Below are 18,438 nucleotides of genomic sequence, written 5' to 3'. Positions count from 1 at the left end.
CCGTCTGCGCCTGTCCACAGCCGATCGAGTGCGGGGGCGGGCTACCCCCTTGGTTCTGCACTTTAAAACCAGTTTTTGGTAAGACTTATTAAGTTTAATTGCAGATTTGTTGACACCACTATTAAAATGGTTAAACAGAAACTTAGAAATAGAGCATTGCACATAAATCCATCTAATTTCAAATTCTATTACTAATTATTTAACCAATGCAGTGGGAATGATAGAGCATCAAATTAACAATGTGGAGGCTAGAATGGCCGTGACCAAGCGAGCAGCCAACAAGGCAATGTGTAGGGGTGGAAACTTTACTGCCTTTCTTTACGGACGTAGAGCATGATAATCTGATAAATGGGGCTAAAGATAGCGATATTAATACTATCCAACCCTTACTGACTTCTAACTCTCATAATTCCACTACAGCTATGTCACTTTTAAACCAAACACTAGCCTCCCTCCCAGCTAAGAGAGCAAAACAGCAGGTGGGCAGCCCAGGAGCCCAGTGTATAGAGCAGAAGGCTACTGCACAAGGGGCAAATAAGAAGGTCCAGAAATCCAGAAGGGAAACTGACCAAATGGGGCAAACAATCCATTCTCATCAGGTCAAAAAAAAAACATTGAATCACTATTCAAAAGTCTATAAACTAAGATTGATAATATGGAAAAGTGTTTCCTTTCAGAGCTCAGAGACATCAAGGAGAGGGTAAAAAAAACTTTAATTAACAAATAAACCCCAGGCAGCACCAAAGCCAAGTAGAGACACTGATCCTACTTTATCAGATCTTACCTCAAATAGTAAGCGCCTTATCATAGAGGACAAAACCTCTGGGTGAACTGGGTCAAATACGCCTTTAGTACCAATTTCAGAAACCTGCATCGCTTGATCCATTGCATTATAGAAATGCATCTAGGGGCATATTCTCAAGGATCTATCGCCGAGTTATCGGCACTTTATCGCAGCCAAAGTCGCGATAAATCTATCGCCCCATTCACAAGCTGGTGTAAACAGCCGATATCACCAGTTAACCTGCGATAGCATCCACAAAAAACATCGCCACAGATGACCCCGGCAACTATCGCTAATGAGATGCAGAGTAGGCGTTCCCGAGCAAAAAGCTGCGACAACACCACTCCACAACATTCTCAACGACCAGCCCGGTCGGTGATAGGATCCCAAAACATGCGATAAAGCGCGTTAGCAGCAGGAGATTAACACCTGCTCTGACCTGGTGCAAAGTCGGACGACAACCTGCACCAGAAAAGGGAGTCCAGCCCACAGCCACACATGAAGAACAACAGATGCCATGGAGCTAATCATCATGCATCTCGGAGCCCCAACAGGGCCACAACACCCACCGCCACCACCCCCAGGCACGCCACCCCCCCTCCCCGGGCCCTCCCCTCAGACCACCACAGAGGCAGTGCAGACAAAGATAGCGGACCTTCAGGAAATGCACCAGCTTCACAGACTTAACACCAGAGATTGTCATTGCCCACTACAGACTCAAAAGGACAACCATCCTCCGCATCCTGAACATCATTGCCCACAGGCTGACGGTACCAACACAGTAGACAACCAACATCCCACCTCAGACAAAGCTGCTGGCTGTGCTGCACCTGTTGACCTTTGGGACATTCCAACCAACAACCGGCAGAGTCGGAGGAGTCTCGCAGCCAGCCCTATCCAATTTCCTCACACCTGTCCTGGATGCCATCATCAGCTTGGTACCACAGTACCTATACTTCCCCCACTCTGCACAGGAACAGCTGGAGACCAAGCAAGGCTTCTACGCCATAGCTGGATTCCCGCACGTGTTGGGCGCAATTGATTGCATACATGTCCTACTTGTGCCCTCTGCCGACACTGCACACAATTGCTGCAACAGAAAGCACATGCATTTCATCAATGTGCAGGCAATAGTGGACCACCGGGGACTCTTCACCAATGTCTTCGCCAACTACCCAGGCAGTGTGCATGATTCATACATCTTCCGATAGTCCATCATTAACCAGCGCTTCCAGGATGGCACCTACGGAAATGCAGTGCTCGTTGGTAAGAACCAAATGAACACACCACACATCTCAACTCCACAATCATGAAACTCACAACTCTGGGAATGAACATGTTACAAACTCACATACAACATGCCAAACAACATGCACACCCACCATACACGACAGCACAACGTACTGCGGTAACCTGGGCTAGCCATGTACATGAGCCATCAACGGCTTGGCACCTCAGCCACACAATAGCAGAATTTGGGGAGAGGTGGGAACCAGGCATGTGCTAAGGAGGCAAGTGACCCATGAATGAGAATGCACACAATGTCAAGTGTGGCGTGGATGTGTTGGCCAGGCTGCAGTATGCAGACCACAGACATTTCCATGTCGACATATACTGCTGGTGGTGGTAGTCTTGTGCACAGTGGACGCAACCATGTCACCCCAGCCAGTGGGTAAGATCTCGGAAATGTAGCTCGTTACGTCCCCCCTGTAAGTTTGTGTGGAGTGGGCTGGCCAGGCGTATGCCAGGCTAGCGTAGGGGTGTGAATAAAAAGCATGTAGCCCTGGGCGTGGTTCTCTTCCGAAATGGCCAACGCGTCTGCCAGGGCGGTCCCTCTCACCATGCCACGAGGCCGACGCCGTGAGCGGTAGTGCCTGCGATCCTGTGCGCCTGCTGCACCCCAGGCCGCTGGTCCCCAGACCTCGTCTTACCTGCCCCTGCGCATCCAGGCCTCACTGCTCAACTTCCAACACCGGCGTTACTCCAAGAGGACCCACCACGTTCCAGTGCAAGCTCCAAGCCCGAGGCCCGCAACCTTGGCAGCCTTTTCAGACCATCACGGCCTCCGCGAGCAAGGCCCGCAGTACTCCTTTCTCGTTGACGTACTCCACCGGCATACACAGCGGACAAGTAGGTCACACATTTGGAACGGAGTCTTGATTGCACAATGGCAGAGTACATATTTTATGGCTGCGTTTATATCACTATACTCCTTTCGATGTGGTACCACCAACTCTGTGCATAGCATTCCGACCACAGGTGTCTGAGGGCCCTTGCTGACCGCTGCCTCCGGCACACACTGCGGTCCTGTAGGTCACACATTTGGAACTGAGCCTTGATTTGTTTATGGCCGAGTTGATATCATTGAACAGCGTCATCGCAGACTGCATCCCCTTCCAGCTCTGGTGCCACTGACTCTGTGCCACGGGAGTCAGGGACACTCTCTGGTTGGACTTTGGTGGCGTCTGAGTCTATGGCCTGGGGGTTGTCTTCATGATCATGCAGCTGATACTGACATGGTGTGAAAAAGGAGATTGTAGCATTCAACTCCTCCATATTGCCTGTTTCTGCTTGCTTATGCCCTCTACATCATGCCCTGGATGAACATCTTCCACTGTCCCCCGTAACACTCCACGACATTCTCCTTGGACATCAACGGGGATTCGCTCAGCTCTCGTGGCCCTATCTCAGTGCACTGCAAGTCACCGTCCCTTGTGGGTGTGCCTGTGCCGGCCGCAATGCACCCAGGGCCACTAACTCTGTGCAGCTTAAGTCATGGACCCTTGCTGTTTTTACTTTGAACTTCTGATTGTCTGATCACTATTGCAGTTGTTACCAGGACCAACCAACCCCTGAAGGGTGGCTTACACTACCCAACATCCATCCAGCACAGGCGTCACAGGACGTGTGACCCTGGCAATAAAAGGTGCCGGGCGCACGTGCCCGTAGCCAGTTTCACAAATTATCTCTGTGTGTTTGTGTGGTCATTATGTATGCATGAGGGCCCCGGGCCATACCACATTACATTGTGCTGTGTACAGCGGGCGCAACCTTGTCACCTCAGGCAGTGGGGTAGACCTGGGACATGTAGCTGTGTCGGACCCCCATGTGAGCGTAAGGGAGTGGACCAGCGTACGGCAGTACGGCGTAGGGGTGTGGTCTTTCAACATGTGGCTCTGGGCGTGGTTGAGTTTAGGCCTTGCCAAGGAAGTCACTAATGAGAGTGTTTCTGGTGTAATGTCTGCGCCACCCGTCATGCAATATACAGTGTTGCTATGTAACATGCCCCTGAGTGCGGGCTCGGCCGAGGGGTACATGAGGGTGCGCAAGCCCGCTCGGGGTCAGGGATCAGACATGCCAACTGTTGTGTGTGTCGCTATTTCCGCAGCATAAGCCAAAGGTCTACACTCAACCGCATGGCAAGTTCAGCCAGGCATGAACTCTACATCTATGTCTGCCCTGTCCTTACCATAGGCCTACACACACGTGGCCGCCCACCTTCCGCGCACAACATCACTGTGTCGTTGTCAGGCTTGTGGACATGTGCAGACAAGCATGACAATGGTGCGCCGTAGGGGTGCAAGTGATGCAACTACGCTGCGCACACTAGTGAATAGGCTCGGGCGGAAGGAGGAGCAGCAGTGAGGCTACGTACAACACATTTGATGCCGTTTATTTGCAACAAGCAGTACATGTCATACAGAAATCACAAAGTCACACATATCACACACCAATGAACCAGTAAGCCTGCCAACACATCATGCAGAACCAACTATTGACTCGTGTTTCTCTGCACTGTCACAGGTGACCAAGGGTATGCACTCTGAGCTTGGAGGATGACAACCTTCCGAGCCCCGAACACACAGGCCCAGAGGCAGTACAATGCGGCCCACAAACGTACCAGGGGCATCGTGGAACGCACATTTGGCATGTTGAAGTCACGTTTCAGGTGCCTGGACGTCACAGGTGGAAGGCTCCCGTACAGCCCAGGCATCGTGTGCAAGGTGATCGTTGCATGTTGTGTGTTGCACAACATATGTGTACGCAGCAATGCCCCATGGATACAAGTGCCAGATACACCAGACGATGATGATGAAGATGAGGCAGGTGGACCACACCCCACTGCAGCCGCAGCAAGAACAGCCCGTAGGAACAACATCATTGACAATTTCTTCATATGAGCACGTCACATTGTGACAGTCCTTAGCAATCATGGGACAGTACAAAATGACCACAGGCACAGCATGTGCAAATAAATGCATTCCAAAAACACATTCCCTGAGTGCATCTCACTCATCTGTACAGGCACATCACAGGTTTGGGTGCGACATGTGGTGCTAACATTTTTATGATTTGTTCATGGATCGTGGGTGTGTCACCTCTGTGCAGAGTGGCTGTTTATGGTGTCACGTATTCGAAGTGCCAGTTCTGTGTGTCACAGTTAGTAGGGAATCCCACTCTTTGGCGTTACACGTGTCCCAAATCATTCAATTTTTGCTGCCATTTGTGACCTACAGGTGACATCAGGGCTCCTTTTGGGGTCAGATATGTACCTCCATGATGCAGGGATGCCCCCTGTGACTCAAGACCCACAACACGGGCAACATGTACGTAAGTGGGAGTCACTGCCCCTACATTCGTCCACGCTTTCATAATTGATTGATCATGGTCATGACACGTCTGTGTGCAGGAGGGGTGGTTTGTCCCTCTGCAATGTGAAGGGAAGATGCGGTTTCACAGTGTGTTCCATGCATGTTTCAGCATTGGCGCAGTTTAAATGCAGACTGCATGTCAATGTACATTGTGACTGTAAGGAGATGCCTATTTGATGCGGGACAATGGTCATTTGTTCTACGTCACCGATGTGGGGTTGTGCTTGTACATTGTCATCTCACCGTTTTTTTACTCTGCTTCTATGGTGCATTTTCCCGCATTTCGTGTGGGAATTGCAGGCCTGTCGCTCATTTGTGTATCGCGATTGGCCTCATCGCACCTTTTTTGGTGTTCATGTTTGGCATTTTTGCAGCGTCGTGTTGATTTTAACGCGTTCATTTGACGCGTTATCGAGGGACTATCGCATGGTGCCGCCGTGTCGAGAATACTACATTAACACAGAGTTGTTTTCCCGCGATCGACTGCGATATGCAAAGTTGCGTTACGCTAATTTTGTGATGTTTATCACACTTTCTTGAGAATATGCCCCCTAGTTTGTTACCGCCACCTGTGGGAGTACCATCGATAGAAGGGAATAAAGATGGAACAAGCACAGTAGCTAAACTTAATTCTTCTAAGTAAATACATTCCTGAGATTTATTACATCTTCCACCTGAATCAACTCCATAAGTGATAATGCAGAAAGAAGTTCCTAAACGTGTGCCTCAGGGGAAGGAGTATTGGCAAGATCTTAAAAGTAAGGAAGTTCATTGGATGTCAGAATGTACCTGTGAACCTAATGTCCTACACAGCGAAATAATAACAGTCAGGAGGGTAAGCTGGGTGGGACACTCTTTCAAATTGGGCACATACAATTGTGTTGTAAATTTTTAAAACCTATCAATTGTCAAAATGCTTTATCTCACCTCAAGACACAGATACCAAAATGGAAAAGAGGAAATGATCAAGGCGGTTCCCTTGGGATATTTTTTTACAAATTAGCTGATTATCTAAAACACAGGAAGGGCCCCCAGCCACCCCTCAATCCAAACTCAAGAACCTCCTGACTTGTTTTTTGCCCATACTAACAGGTTCACCCCCTTGCAGTTTCACAAACTCTCAAGAGGTCCTCATATGCGCTTTTTTTAAATGGGGAAAACTCACCTTTAATTAGAGTAAATACAGATAGAGAATTAGACGATGTAAAATCTTTAGTGATTAAAACTTGGAATGTGTCCGGAACCTCAAATAAGTTAGAAAATGAGGAATGGACAGAATTAATATGTAAGGGCCACATATGGTTTCTACAAGAGACCTGGCAGACACAGCCCTTTGCTGTAGATGGGTTTGTCACTGTAACATCCCAACCTTTCCTTCTGCGCATGGCCGATCAAAGTAAGGTTTGGCTATATTCATCTCAACTTCAATTAATGAAAAAAATGAAAAAAATCTAACTTGCCCTCCCCCTTTTTCCAACTAGTATCTCTACAGACAACTACAGCCCAACTATTAGTGCTAGTAAAGTTCTACAACAATGGGTTTAATAAACAAATGCACAAAGTTGTAGAAGATTTGGAGAGAGAATTTGATACCTTCTCAGAGGGCTCCAAAAAGGATCACATGATAATTTGGGGAGGGGATTTTAATATACAGCAATGTCATCCCTCCCAGGCCACGGCCTATGGTATTACTGATGTTAAAGGAAATCCATTGTACCACTTCCACACGATAACTATGGCAATTGCCTAAATGAGTTATTATATATATATATATATATAAATACAATTTCGAATAGCTGGTACAAGATTGGCTGGGAGAAAGGATTCCATTTCCCACCTTTCTAAGGAATACGTGTAGTTACGATATTGGCCATGATAGATTCTGCATCAGTAATATATTTAATTAGTCCCATATCTGTAGATAAAACCCTTCTTAGCGATCATATGCCATTATCGTTTGAATTGAAAGTTGAATATAAGAATATCTCAACTCCACCATCTACTCTACATATTGAGGTGGCCACAAGAAATGGTATTAGCCTCAAATGGGCCAGTGGTGATACAACTGTTGTACTAGGTGACGCCATTAGTAAAACTAAGGATAACTAGATGACCTGTATTAACCGCAAGGCACCTCCAGGGGCTATTGTGGAACCTTTATAATGTCAAGTACTGCAACGAACCTGAACCACTGGAGCCCAGAGGAAAACCCAAGGGTGGTTTGATGCTTCATGTTCATCAGCAAATCATAAATTAATAGAGGCCCTACAACCAGTTCCTAAAGATTGCAAGGTATTGTATTGTATTGTATGTGGATTTGTAGAGCGCGGTTGCTGCCCCAAGGGCGTCCAAGCGCTGGACGCCCTTGAGGCCCACCTTTCCCAGAGCTAGGCCGAGCAAGAGCAGGGAGGCCCTTCCTGGAAGGGTCTCGTACCTAGGATCGCACACGCTGCGCTTACTCTCTTCTTCGGATAGAGGGACACCACACAGTAAGTCGTTGTAAGAGAATATACTTTTATCGATGGTTATCAAGGATCTTTATGATCCGGCAGGCAGGTGCAGAATTAATGCCACAAGCGGCAGCGATCTTGTGATGAGGGGTAAGGGGTAGCGGGACAGTCTTTCAATCAGTGTCTCTGCGAGGTATCCGGCGCCCAGCTCTCAATCCTCGAGCTGAGGGGATGTTGCTTCTCTCGGCGATCTCTGCCGATTCTCTTGGAGGAGCGGGCCGCGAGTCACTCAGCAGGCACCGGAGGTTCTTAATTCAGGGAGCCGCGACGGCGTCAGCAGGGCTCAGATGGTTCAGAGTTCGGGGAGCCGCGACAGCGTCCGCAGGGCTCAGATGGTTCAGAGTTCGGGGAGCCGCGACAGCGCAAGGAAATAAGAGAATTAGGAATTCAATATAAATTAGCATTAAAGAAGAGGAAGACATGTGCAGGAGGACTTTTGGGCCAAATTAGATCAAGCAGCAGATACTAAAAGTAGGATCCTTTTTTGGAATTACTAAGTTCACCCTTTTTGAAGGATTGCCAGGACCCAAAGAATGACACAGTTGTACCCTCCTCAGAATGGCTTATCCATTTTGGGGATATGTTTAGCCCAGTAGACTTCAATAGAACGGATCTTAGCTGTGAATGTGTTAAGATACCCTTAAAAACAGGTCAACCTGGAGGAGGTCAAACTAGCTATAGATAAATCTGCAGCTGCCAAAGCTACGGAGCCAGATGGCATACCAGTGGACGTTTTTAAATCCAATACTTCTTTATGGGCTCTTATACTTACTGTAGTTTTTATTGCTGTAGCGCAGGGGGAAACTCCCCACACATGACCCGAGAGTATAATCTTTCCCCTCTTCAAAAAAGGTGACAGAAACAAACCAAAATGTTACTGGCCTATATCTCTCTTGAACTCATCCAAAAGAAATCATGTGTAGAATTATCGGCGAGAAGACTGGGCAACGGAGAACAGCATACTCACAGACACGCAATATGGTTTTAGAAGGGATATAGGGACAACCGAACAATGTGTTAACCTCAGCCTTTTGATCAGTAAATATACTGAGGCAAAACATGGGCGCATTTACCTATGTTTTGCCGATTTAAGTAGTGCCATCGACCGTGTCAACTATGCTATATTATGGAAGCACCTTATGAAGTTAGGGGGCCCAGAAGATATAATTAGTCACCTATCTCCAATCTGTGGATGTCTCACTACACAAGTGAGATATGGGTTCAGAGTAGACGGTATTCCCAGTTTCACTGTAACTAGAAGCATAAGACAGGGGTGCATCCTAGCATCTTTTCAATATATATCAACGGGGTAAATAAGGCACAACAACAGCTAGAAGCGTATGTCCCTACAGTAGGCCTACGCAGGACTCCTGTGCTCCTGTACGCAGGTGATGCGGTCCTAATATCAAAAACTGCAAATGGCTTGCAGCTCTTGATCGAGGGGCCGCATCATACATGGAGAAACGGAACTTAAAGCTTAATTTATATAAAGCATTTACTGTGGTCAGTGGGAGGGGTAATCCCCAAAAACGGCAGTACTATGTGAGCGATGTTAAATTGGTTGAAGGACAGAGTTTCTCTTACCATGCCATCAATAATAGGAAATAAGCCTTTAGTAAGAGAACTGACTAAACTATGTAGGAGAAAATGAATCCCTAGTGCTATATTTGGGGCTGCTGTATGGGGCATGGCAGAGGGTACTTCTCTCCAAACTCAGGAAAATAGTTTTTTGTGTAAGATATTAGCTGTACCCCACACAGTTTCATCCTAGATAGTTCATAAAGAGTTGGATATGCCGTTTTTAAAAAATGTGATCGATCAGAGTTCTATTATTGCTGATACAATATATGGAGTAAGACAGGCTCGAAATTTGCAAAGGATGTCATTCTTGATTGTTTAAATCTCGATCAGTACCATAAGATTCCTTGGTTAAGCTATGTAAATAGATTGCTTACCGAGTCATTTGAGGGAGTAACTATCGTCAACCCAGCAAGCATCCTGCAATTTAGCAAGAGGGATTTAAAATTGTTTTTTAATACCCATAGGAGGAGCATGAGGGAGAATAGTGTGAATGGCAAATATTCTGTGACAAGATATATGTCTATTCAGTCTCAGCCGGGTTTACCCAAGTATCTATCTATAGTGAAAAATACCCAGCAGAGATTCTATCTGACACGTATGCGATTGGGGGTATTACATCAGCTAGTGGCTTGCCCTAAGAGAGCCACCTGGACACCTGGCTTGCCAAAATGTCCTTGTGATGGACAGACAAAACAATCTACCATCCATCTTATGTTATTTTGTGGCCTACAAAGAGATAAAAGAAGTAGTCTGTTATGCCCACTTTTTCTCCCTCAGAAGCTTTTCTTTTACCAGGATGTATTTAAATGGTTATGTAAACTTGAGAATGAACTAGTCTGTTATACTGGTTCAATGTATATTCGAGTGTTATTGCTAGGAATAAAAAACGAACAGAATTGGAATATTTGAAATATGAAGATTAGAGCTTACAGTACCTGGAATTGTCAAGGATATATCTGGTCAAACCTTTTTAAAGAAATAAATGTTCATTAAATGGATTTTAATGGTATTTTAGGATTTTAGATTATATATTTATGTGCAGCTTAATACAGGATGTAAATTGGATTAAGATATTGATTATATCATTGTATAAACTATTTTATCTATTATAATACTTTTTTTTTATGTATCTATGTGAAGTATTTTATGCCATGTATTTTAAAATTGCTTTTATGGATAGTTATCCAAATAAAGATTTGATGATGATGACTAACAGTAGACTGAAAAACCAATGAATCCTAAAGAAAGAGTTAGCCACCTGAACAAAGAAGTGGTGTTAAGTGTTATCTTAAAACTTAGTGTTATCTATGCCGAGTGGACCCTTATGAAAATCTATTCTTGCTGTCTTTAAACACTGCACATGATGGGCTGCTACTTCTGTCCCGCTTCTAATTAAACTCCATGGTGGCTTTATTATGGGTGTTGGAACCAGTGAAAGCTGTGCACCACACACCTCATGTTCCTTTATTGACCAAACAGGACATAAATCTCAGCTGCCTATAACCAGTGTATTCTTCAGGATACTCCACCTCTGCTGCTGAATGTACCTCATTGGGCATTATCTCAGCTGTCACATACCAGTGTAGGGCATAGGGGGAAACAGTCGGAACACCGTGTTCCGACATCGCAAACCCTACCACGCTTGCCTTAACCATGCATATGCCTTAACCACGCATATGGGTGGTTCAGGCATATGTGCTGGCTGGCTGGCGGAGAGCAGGAAGAGGAAGGATTCCGAGGCGATGAGGTAAGTGGGTGTTGGGGTGGGGGTAGTTTGTAGAGGATGGGGGTTAGCTTTGGGGGCTGGGGTCGGGTAGTTTTCAGGGCTGGGATGTCGGGTAGTTTTAGGGCTCAGGGGACAGGATGGGGGTAGTTTGTTTGGTTTGGGGGTAGTTTTGGGGGCTGGGGGTCGGGTAGTTTGGGGGGTAGTTTGTTTGGTTGAGGTAGTTTGGGGGGCTGGGAGGGTTGGGGTAGCTTTCAGGGCTTGGGGGGGGGTCGAGAGTTTTAGGGCTCAGGGCAGGGGACAGAAAAGGGACAGTGTTCAGGCTGATGGGGCAGTTGGGCTGGGGCAGGATGGGCCTCAGGTAACAAAAACGGCCCCCTTAGGGGCCCAAAACCAGCACACACCCTGGGGGCCTACCGGGGAAACGCCCGGTGCCCGCTACGGCCAGTCCGGCCCTGATTTTGGGACACAGAAGTTGGATTTAAAGGCCCGGGATAGGGAGGTCGGGTAGTTTCTAGGGCTGTGGGAGGTAGAATAGACTGTAGGGGGGAATTTTTAGGGTTTAGGGCATGAGGGCAGGAGTATGATATTTACCACACATGTCCCTTTACCAATCATGTCTTTACCACAAAATTGTGTGGTAAAGGCATGCGTGGTAAAAACGCGGTCGTGTTTAAGGCATGCTTTGTTGAGGCATGCGTTGTTCCATCATGCAACTGGCCATAGGTGGCTTATCCGCCATCCCTCTGTGGTTATATAGTGCAAACTTGACCCAAAGGTACTGGAGCGCTTTACATGAACACCAATTACATTACACAAGGACACATTAATTTTTGTCTGGCACAGGGACATTCATGGACACATGTACGTAGTGTACGGTTTGCGAATACCAAATGGCGACACATCCTCTCTAGGGTACCTTTAAGAAATGAATGCCTACTCACTGCCCCTCTGTCGGTCCTAGGTGGATCATAGCCAACAAATTCTAAATATCTGCTCTATACTACTCATTTGATAAGAAAAGGGTGTTATCTGCGTAATCTGTGAATTAGACTATGGCCCCCTTGATCAGTGACTTACTGCATTTTTTGTCTCGTTTTGTTTAGTCTTTCTACCTTTTGGGTCACACAACCAATCGCAACCTTGTGGGCTTGTCCAACTATAACAAGTGCATGCCTGCAGACGGTTTCTCTATCAACTATGGGTAAAGGACTTCAACTAAATGTGTATGCATCCTGTGCAAGTCTGCAGATTATTCCTGGTCACTTCATAAATTATTTTCCAAATAATTTATCGTGGTTTCCTGCCTCCTGTGTATGTCTGGCTGTACATGAGGTGAATAGTATAGGATATTTATAAAAGACTTCAGATCATCTGCAACCAATACATTAATCCACTGCGAGCTATTGGCTGCCCTTCTGTTGCTCCTGAGTGAGCTCTTGAGGGGTTCATGCTGGGTGTCTGTAACAAGTTCATGTTGGGGCCTGCTCTTTAGCCTGCTTCTAAATAGACCATGTCAGATACTTCCATTGCTACCTGTGCACATAGCCACTGTCCTCTCACTCCCAGGTGAATCCTATCCAGCTTTTACCATGGCTGCCTGTAACTAGTGCATATCTTTGATCACTTCCCTATCACTCTTGAGTAGTCTCTAAAAATTAAGACTTCTTCTCCTTTGCATGCCTGTGGGTTAATCTACGCCCTTCCACAATGTACTCCCGAGATCTTTGGCCATGCTTGCTCCATACAGTGCATCTCCATGGGTCACTCAATCACCCGCCACTCTGGAATTACATAGAGCACTGCCTGCATCCAGTGCATGGTGTGAGCTGCACTTCTGTCCCCATATGGAGAGCTGTTCCATCATTCAGATCATTCAATTGCTGTAAAGTGCTCGCCTTCTGTCTTCCACTCCTCTTCCCATCACTGTCAGATGTTACAATGTGCACGGCACCTAAACGGCTTTCAGACGAGGCACGCTACAACTCAGCACTCTGCCAGAGCAGAGCGGCACCTCGCCGGAGGCATGAAGCAGGATATATAAATGTAATTATAATACAATACACAAAAGGCACTCCTATCTACAGGTTCCCAGTGGAGGGTTGATACATGTGAAAAAGGAGATCTCCATTAGAATTCTTTTGGTAAATAACACAACTGGCCAGCATATTCACTGCCACAGTCAGTGGATGAATGACAAACCACCTTTGGACACAACTGCCCTAGACCAAGGACTATCCAATTTTATTCTGTCAGGGGATAGTTTGCAAAATATATTTTTTGAATGAGTGTTTGACCTCCTTGAAAACCTCGACGTAGCATTTCCGAATATTCTCAGATCCCCCAATACGCTGTGTGCCAATGTTGCCAAGATATGATGCACAGATTGTTACACTGATCGTCTGGTGTGTTTTCATGCAGACAGCCTCATACTGGATTCCATAGCAGAAAACTGAAAACAGATGCGAGCAGATAGTGGAAAACCAGGTAGACTACCTACCTCTTCCACTCCTGTAATTAGGTGCGGCTCCTCTTGAGGCAATGCCAAATGCATCTGGTTTAATTCTGGGCTGGGAGCGAAGACGTCCGGACCGCAACGAAACTGGAAAAAATAAAGACAAACTGGGATAAATGTCTGGACTCTTCTTTTCCACTTGATCACGGAGTTAACAGACAAATACTACTCAAGAATTACCATTTCAACAGTTCGATGGACTCCGCCAACCCTGCAAAAGTTAGCAAGAAATGCAGAATTTATAGTTTGTATACTGAAAGCTCAAATTTTAAATCAATTGAAGTGGAAAAAAAATGTGGCTCGGATTCATTCCCTTGAATTACAAAAGCTTGGTCAGAAACAACTGTAATAAACCCGATGTTAAGAAAGCTGGTGCATGATGACAAAAGGATTATATGTACTGAAAATGACTGATGTTTTGGGACAGAATGGGTACTTTCCAACATATTACAATTTGACATTAGAGCGAGATGTAATATGTCTATTATCTGAACAAATAAAACCTTATTCACTTAACCCTACTCTCTGAGCCTGTAAGACCTGCTCAACATCATGGATAATGTGGCTGAAAAGGTCTGTGATTTTCAGTTCTGAATAAACCTTCCTGTTCCCATCTTGCCCTTCCAACAAGATTCTCAGCCATGTTGATAATCTACTTGGAAAGAGTAGGTTGAGGGAAACTAAACAAAACGGAAACTATGAGCGAAGAGATGAACAAGCTACTTACCTTCGGTAACGCTTTTTCTGGTGGATACAGTATCTGCCTGTGGATTCCTCACCTTGTGAATATCCCCTGCGCCAGCAACATCCGGAAACTTTTGAAGCAGTCCACGCCGATGAGGTCGAAGACGACATCACAGAGGCACAACTTCGCTCGCGACTCCGCTGACGTCACCGGCTCCATAAGAAGACCTCATCGGCATGATGACGTCAGTTCTGCCCTTTTTTCTGTGCCTTCGAGGCACACAGACAGACTGACAGCAATATATACACAGCATACACAGTACATAATATACAATGCAACACACAGTGTGGAGAATAAATAGAAAGGAAAAAGAAATAACACACTGCCTTTGATAGTAACAAATACATTTTGAAACACCATCATATACTGAAGGTATACAAGGGTGGACAACGGGGAGTCGGGTGGGTCAGTGAGGAATCCACAGGCAGATACTGTATCCACCAGAAAAAGCGTTACCGAAGGTAAGTAACTTGTTGTTCTGATGGATACATCTGCCAGTGGATTCCTCACCTTGTGAATAGATTCCCACAGCAGTCCCCACTCCCGGAGGAGGGTGTCCACCCTTCTATACCAGAAAGTCCTGAAGGACGGAACGAGCAAAAAGTCCGTCCCTCCTCACCTCGGAGTCTAAACAATAATGTTTTGCAAAAGTGTGGAGGGAGGCCCTACTTGCCGCCCTACAAATGTCCTCCACAGGAACACCCCTAGACAAAGCAGAAGTGGAAGACTTAGCTCTAGTGGAATGGGCTCTTAAACCCTCTGGAGGTTTCTTACCAGCCAAAGAGTAGCATATCTTGATGCACAAGACAATCCATCTGGAAAGGGTGCGCTTGTGCACCGCTCTGCCTTTCCTGCAGCCAACAAAGCCCACGAAGAGCTGGTCATCAACTTGAAAGTCTTTTGTCCTGTCAAGGTAGAAGCTCACCGCCCTCTTAGGGTCCAAGCGGTGAAGTCTCTCCTCCTCCTTGGAAGGGTGAGGGAGAGGATAGAAGGTAGGGAGGGTAATGGACTGCCCCAGATGGAAGGGAGCTACCACTTTAGGCAGAAATGGTCCTGGTCCTGGTCCTGAGTACCATTCTTTCAGCATGAATGGTCAAAAACGGGGGTTTCGAACTTACAGCCTCAAAGGACACTTGTGTAAGGGCTCGAAGGGAGAACCCATAAGATAAGTTAAGACAAGGTTTAAGTCCCATTGAGGCACAATAAAGGGAGTAGGAGGAAACCTGTTTGTAAGACCCTTAAGAAATCGTAGAACAATAGGTGATTTTGAACAATGACGGCTGATCTGGTAAGCAAAGGAAAGCCGACAAGTATCCCTTAACAGTAGCCACAGCAAATTCTTGCTGAGCAAGAGAAAGGGCAAACTGCAGAATGTCAGATAAGCGAGCTCTCAAAGGATCAACTGACTTCTCTCCACACCAGATTACAAATTTAGACCACCTATAGGAATAGATAGATTTGGTGGAATGACGTCTGGCAGACAAAATTACATCTGCCACATCAGGCGGGAGAGAAAAAGAATTCAGGTTGCCCCGTTCAATCTCCAGGCATGAAGGTGTAAGCTCTGGAGGTGGGGGTGTAGAACCTGCCCCTCCGATTGCGAGAGGAGGTCTGCCCTCAGAGGGAAACGGAGCGGAGGCCACGAGGAGAGGTGGAGAAGATCTGTACACCACACCCTTCTTGGCCAATCCGGGGCGATGAATATGACTTGGGCCCGGTCTTGGCGAATCTTCCTCAGAACCCGAGGAATCAAGGGTATGGGAGGAAATGCGTAAAGGAGCTGTGAGCACCAACTCAACTGAAACGCGTCCCCCAATGCTCCCTGCATCGGATACTGGAGACTGCAGAATGACGGGCAGTGAGCTTTCTCCTGAGTGGCAAAGAGGTCCACCCGAGGGGTTCCCCACATCCGAAAGACGTAACGAACCACCTCCGGATGAAGCCTCCACTCGTGGTCGGCGGAGAACTGCCGACTGAGACTGTCTGCACGTACGTTCAGAACCCCGGCCAGATGATTTGCCATCAGACAAATCTGATGGTCCTGAGCCCAGGACCAGAGACGCAGAGCCTCTCTGCAGAGACAATGAGACCCCACTCCTCCCTGCTTGTTGACATACCACACCGCGGTAGTGTTGTCCGTCAGGACTTGAACCGACTGACCGCGAAGGGATGGGAGGAAGGCCTTGAGCGCCAAACGTTTTGCCCGCAATTCTAGAAGGTTGATGTGAAGCAACCTTTCCTCTGGAGACCAAAGACCATTGATCTCCAGATTCCCCAGATGAGCAACCCACCCTAAAGTGCATGCATCCGTTATTACTGTGGCCACCGATGGAGGTAGATGGAAGGGCTTTCCTTGGGACAGATTGCCCTCCACGCTCCACCAAGACAGACCCGCCACAGCTTCTCTGGAGATCCTGAGATCTCCTTTGTGCTGATACCACTGCCTGCGGAGGCACCACTGGAGCGCCCTCATGTGCCAGCGTGCATGGTTAACCAACAGAATGCAGGAAGCAAACAGACCGAGCAGGCGAAGGACCTTCAGGACTGGAACGACCGCTCCATTGTAAAATAAAGGAATTATTTCCTGTATGTCGAGAATCCTTTGAGGAGGAGGGAATGCTCAACACACAGTAGTGTCCAGTACCGCACCTAACAACAGGTTGCGCTGAGAGGGCACCAGGTGAGATTTGGGCACGTTTATCGAGAAACCCAATTTGTACAACAGCTGAGTTGTATCCTGCAGATGATGTAGCACCTTCTCTGGCGACTCCGCTTTGATCAGCCAGTCGTCCAGATAGGCGAAAACTGAAATCCCCGACCTTCTGAGATGGGCTGCCATCACCTTCGTGAAGACTCGGGGTGCAGTAGTAAGACCAAACGGAAGGACCGCAAACTGATAATGATGCGACCCTACCGTAAACCGGAGATACTTCCTGTGCGACTTCAGGATGGGGATGTGGAAATACGCATCCTGCAAGTCGATCGACACCATCCAGTCCTCCTGATTCAGCGCCTGAAAAACCTGCGCAAGGGTGAGCATCTTGAACTTCTCTTGCTTCAGATAAAGATTCAAGATCCTGAGGTCCAATATCGGACGCAATCTGCCGTCCTTTTTCGGAATCAGGAAATACCAGGAGTAGCATCCCTGACCCCTCTCCTGCTCTGGAACCACCTCTATCGCACCTTTCTGTAGTAACTTCAGGACTTCCTCCTGTAGGAGAAGACGGTGGTTCTCTGAGCAAGCCCCTTGACAAGGAGGGTAATTTGGAGGGAATTCCCGAAAGGGAAGGGCGTACCCATTTTCTACAAGATCTAGAACCCAAAGATCTGTAGTAACAGATTCCCAATCTTGTAGAAAATGGGTAAGCCAGCCCCCCACAGGACCAGCATGATCCAGAATGGCGGATCTTTGCGGTGGTGGGAGCGGCTGAGGAAGAGGAGGAGGAGGAGAGCTGACGGCCACGTGTGCGACCCCCGATTCTGCCTCTGTATCCCTTATACAGAGAGCTCTGCTGTTGTTGCTGCTGGGTCTGCCTGTAGGAACGAAAGGCTGCCCTTCCGAAACCCCTATATCTTTTAAACGACCCCCTTAACTGGGATTAAAGGCCCAAAGACTTAGCCGTAGCCTTGCTTTCTTTAAAACGTTCAAGTGCAGCATCTGCCTTTTTGCCAAAGAGACCAGAGCCATCAAAAGGCAAGTCCAACAGCGTTGATTGTACATCAGGGGAAAACTCTGAAGACTTAAGCCACGCACTCCTCCTAGTGGCAACAGAAGACCCCATGACTCTTGCTACTGAGTCAGCTGTGTCCAGTCCACTCTGTATCACCTGACACGCTGCTGCCTGGGCATCCGCCAGGACCTCATTAAAACCAACCCTATCCTCCTCTGATAGTTTTGGAGATAATTTCTTTGCAGAATCCATGAGCG

At 47.1% G+C, this 18,438-nt stretch overlaps 1 protein-coding gene across 1 annotated transcript in view; it reads right to left on the bottom strand.

Moving 5' to 3' along the window:
- The window catches only part of HYDIN (HYDIN axonemal central pair apparatus protein), a 2,467,744-nt gene that overhangs the window by 1,396,336 nt on the left and 1,052,970 nt on the right, over positions 1-18,438 (bottom strand). Inside the window, exon 26 of the mRNA XM_085640020.1 lies at positions 13,751-13,852. Within this exon, the coding sequence (XP_085496146.1) occupies positions 13,751-13,852 (102 nt within the window). The remainder of the gene's footprint in view (positions 1-13,750; positions 13,853-18,438) is intronic.

The sequence above is a fragment of the Triturus cristatus genome, chromosome 12 (assembly GCF_964204655.1).
Source record: "Triturus cristatus chromosome 12, aTriCri1.1, whole genome shotgun sequence".
In the NCBI taxonomy this organism is placed as follows: domain Eukaryota; kingdom Metazoa; phylum Chordata; class Amphibia; order Caudata; family Salamandridae; genus Triturus; species Triturus cristatus.
The sequence above is the reverse complement of the archived record's forward strand: the minus strand, read 5'-3'. Positions and strand labels throughout refer to the sequence as shown.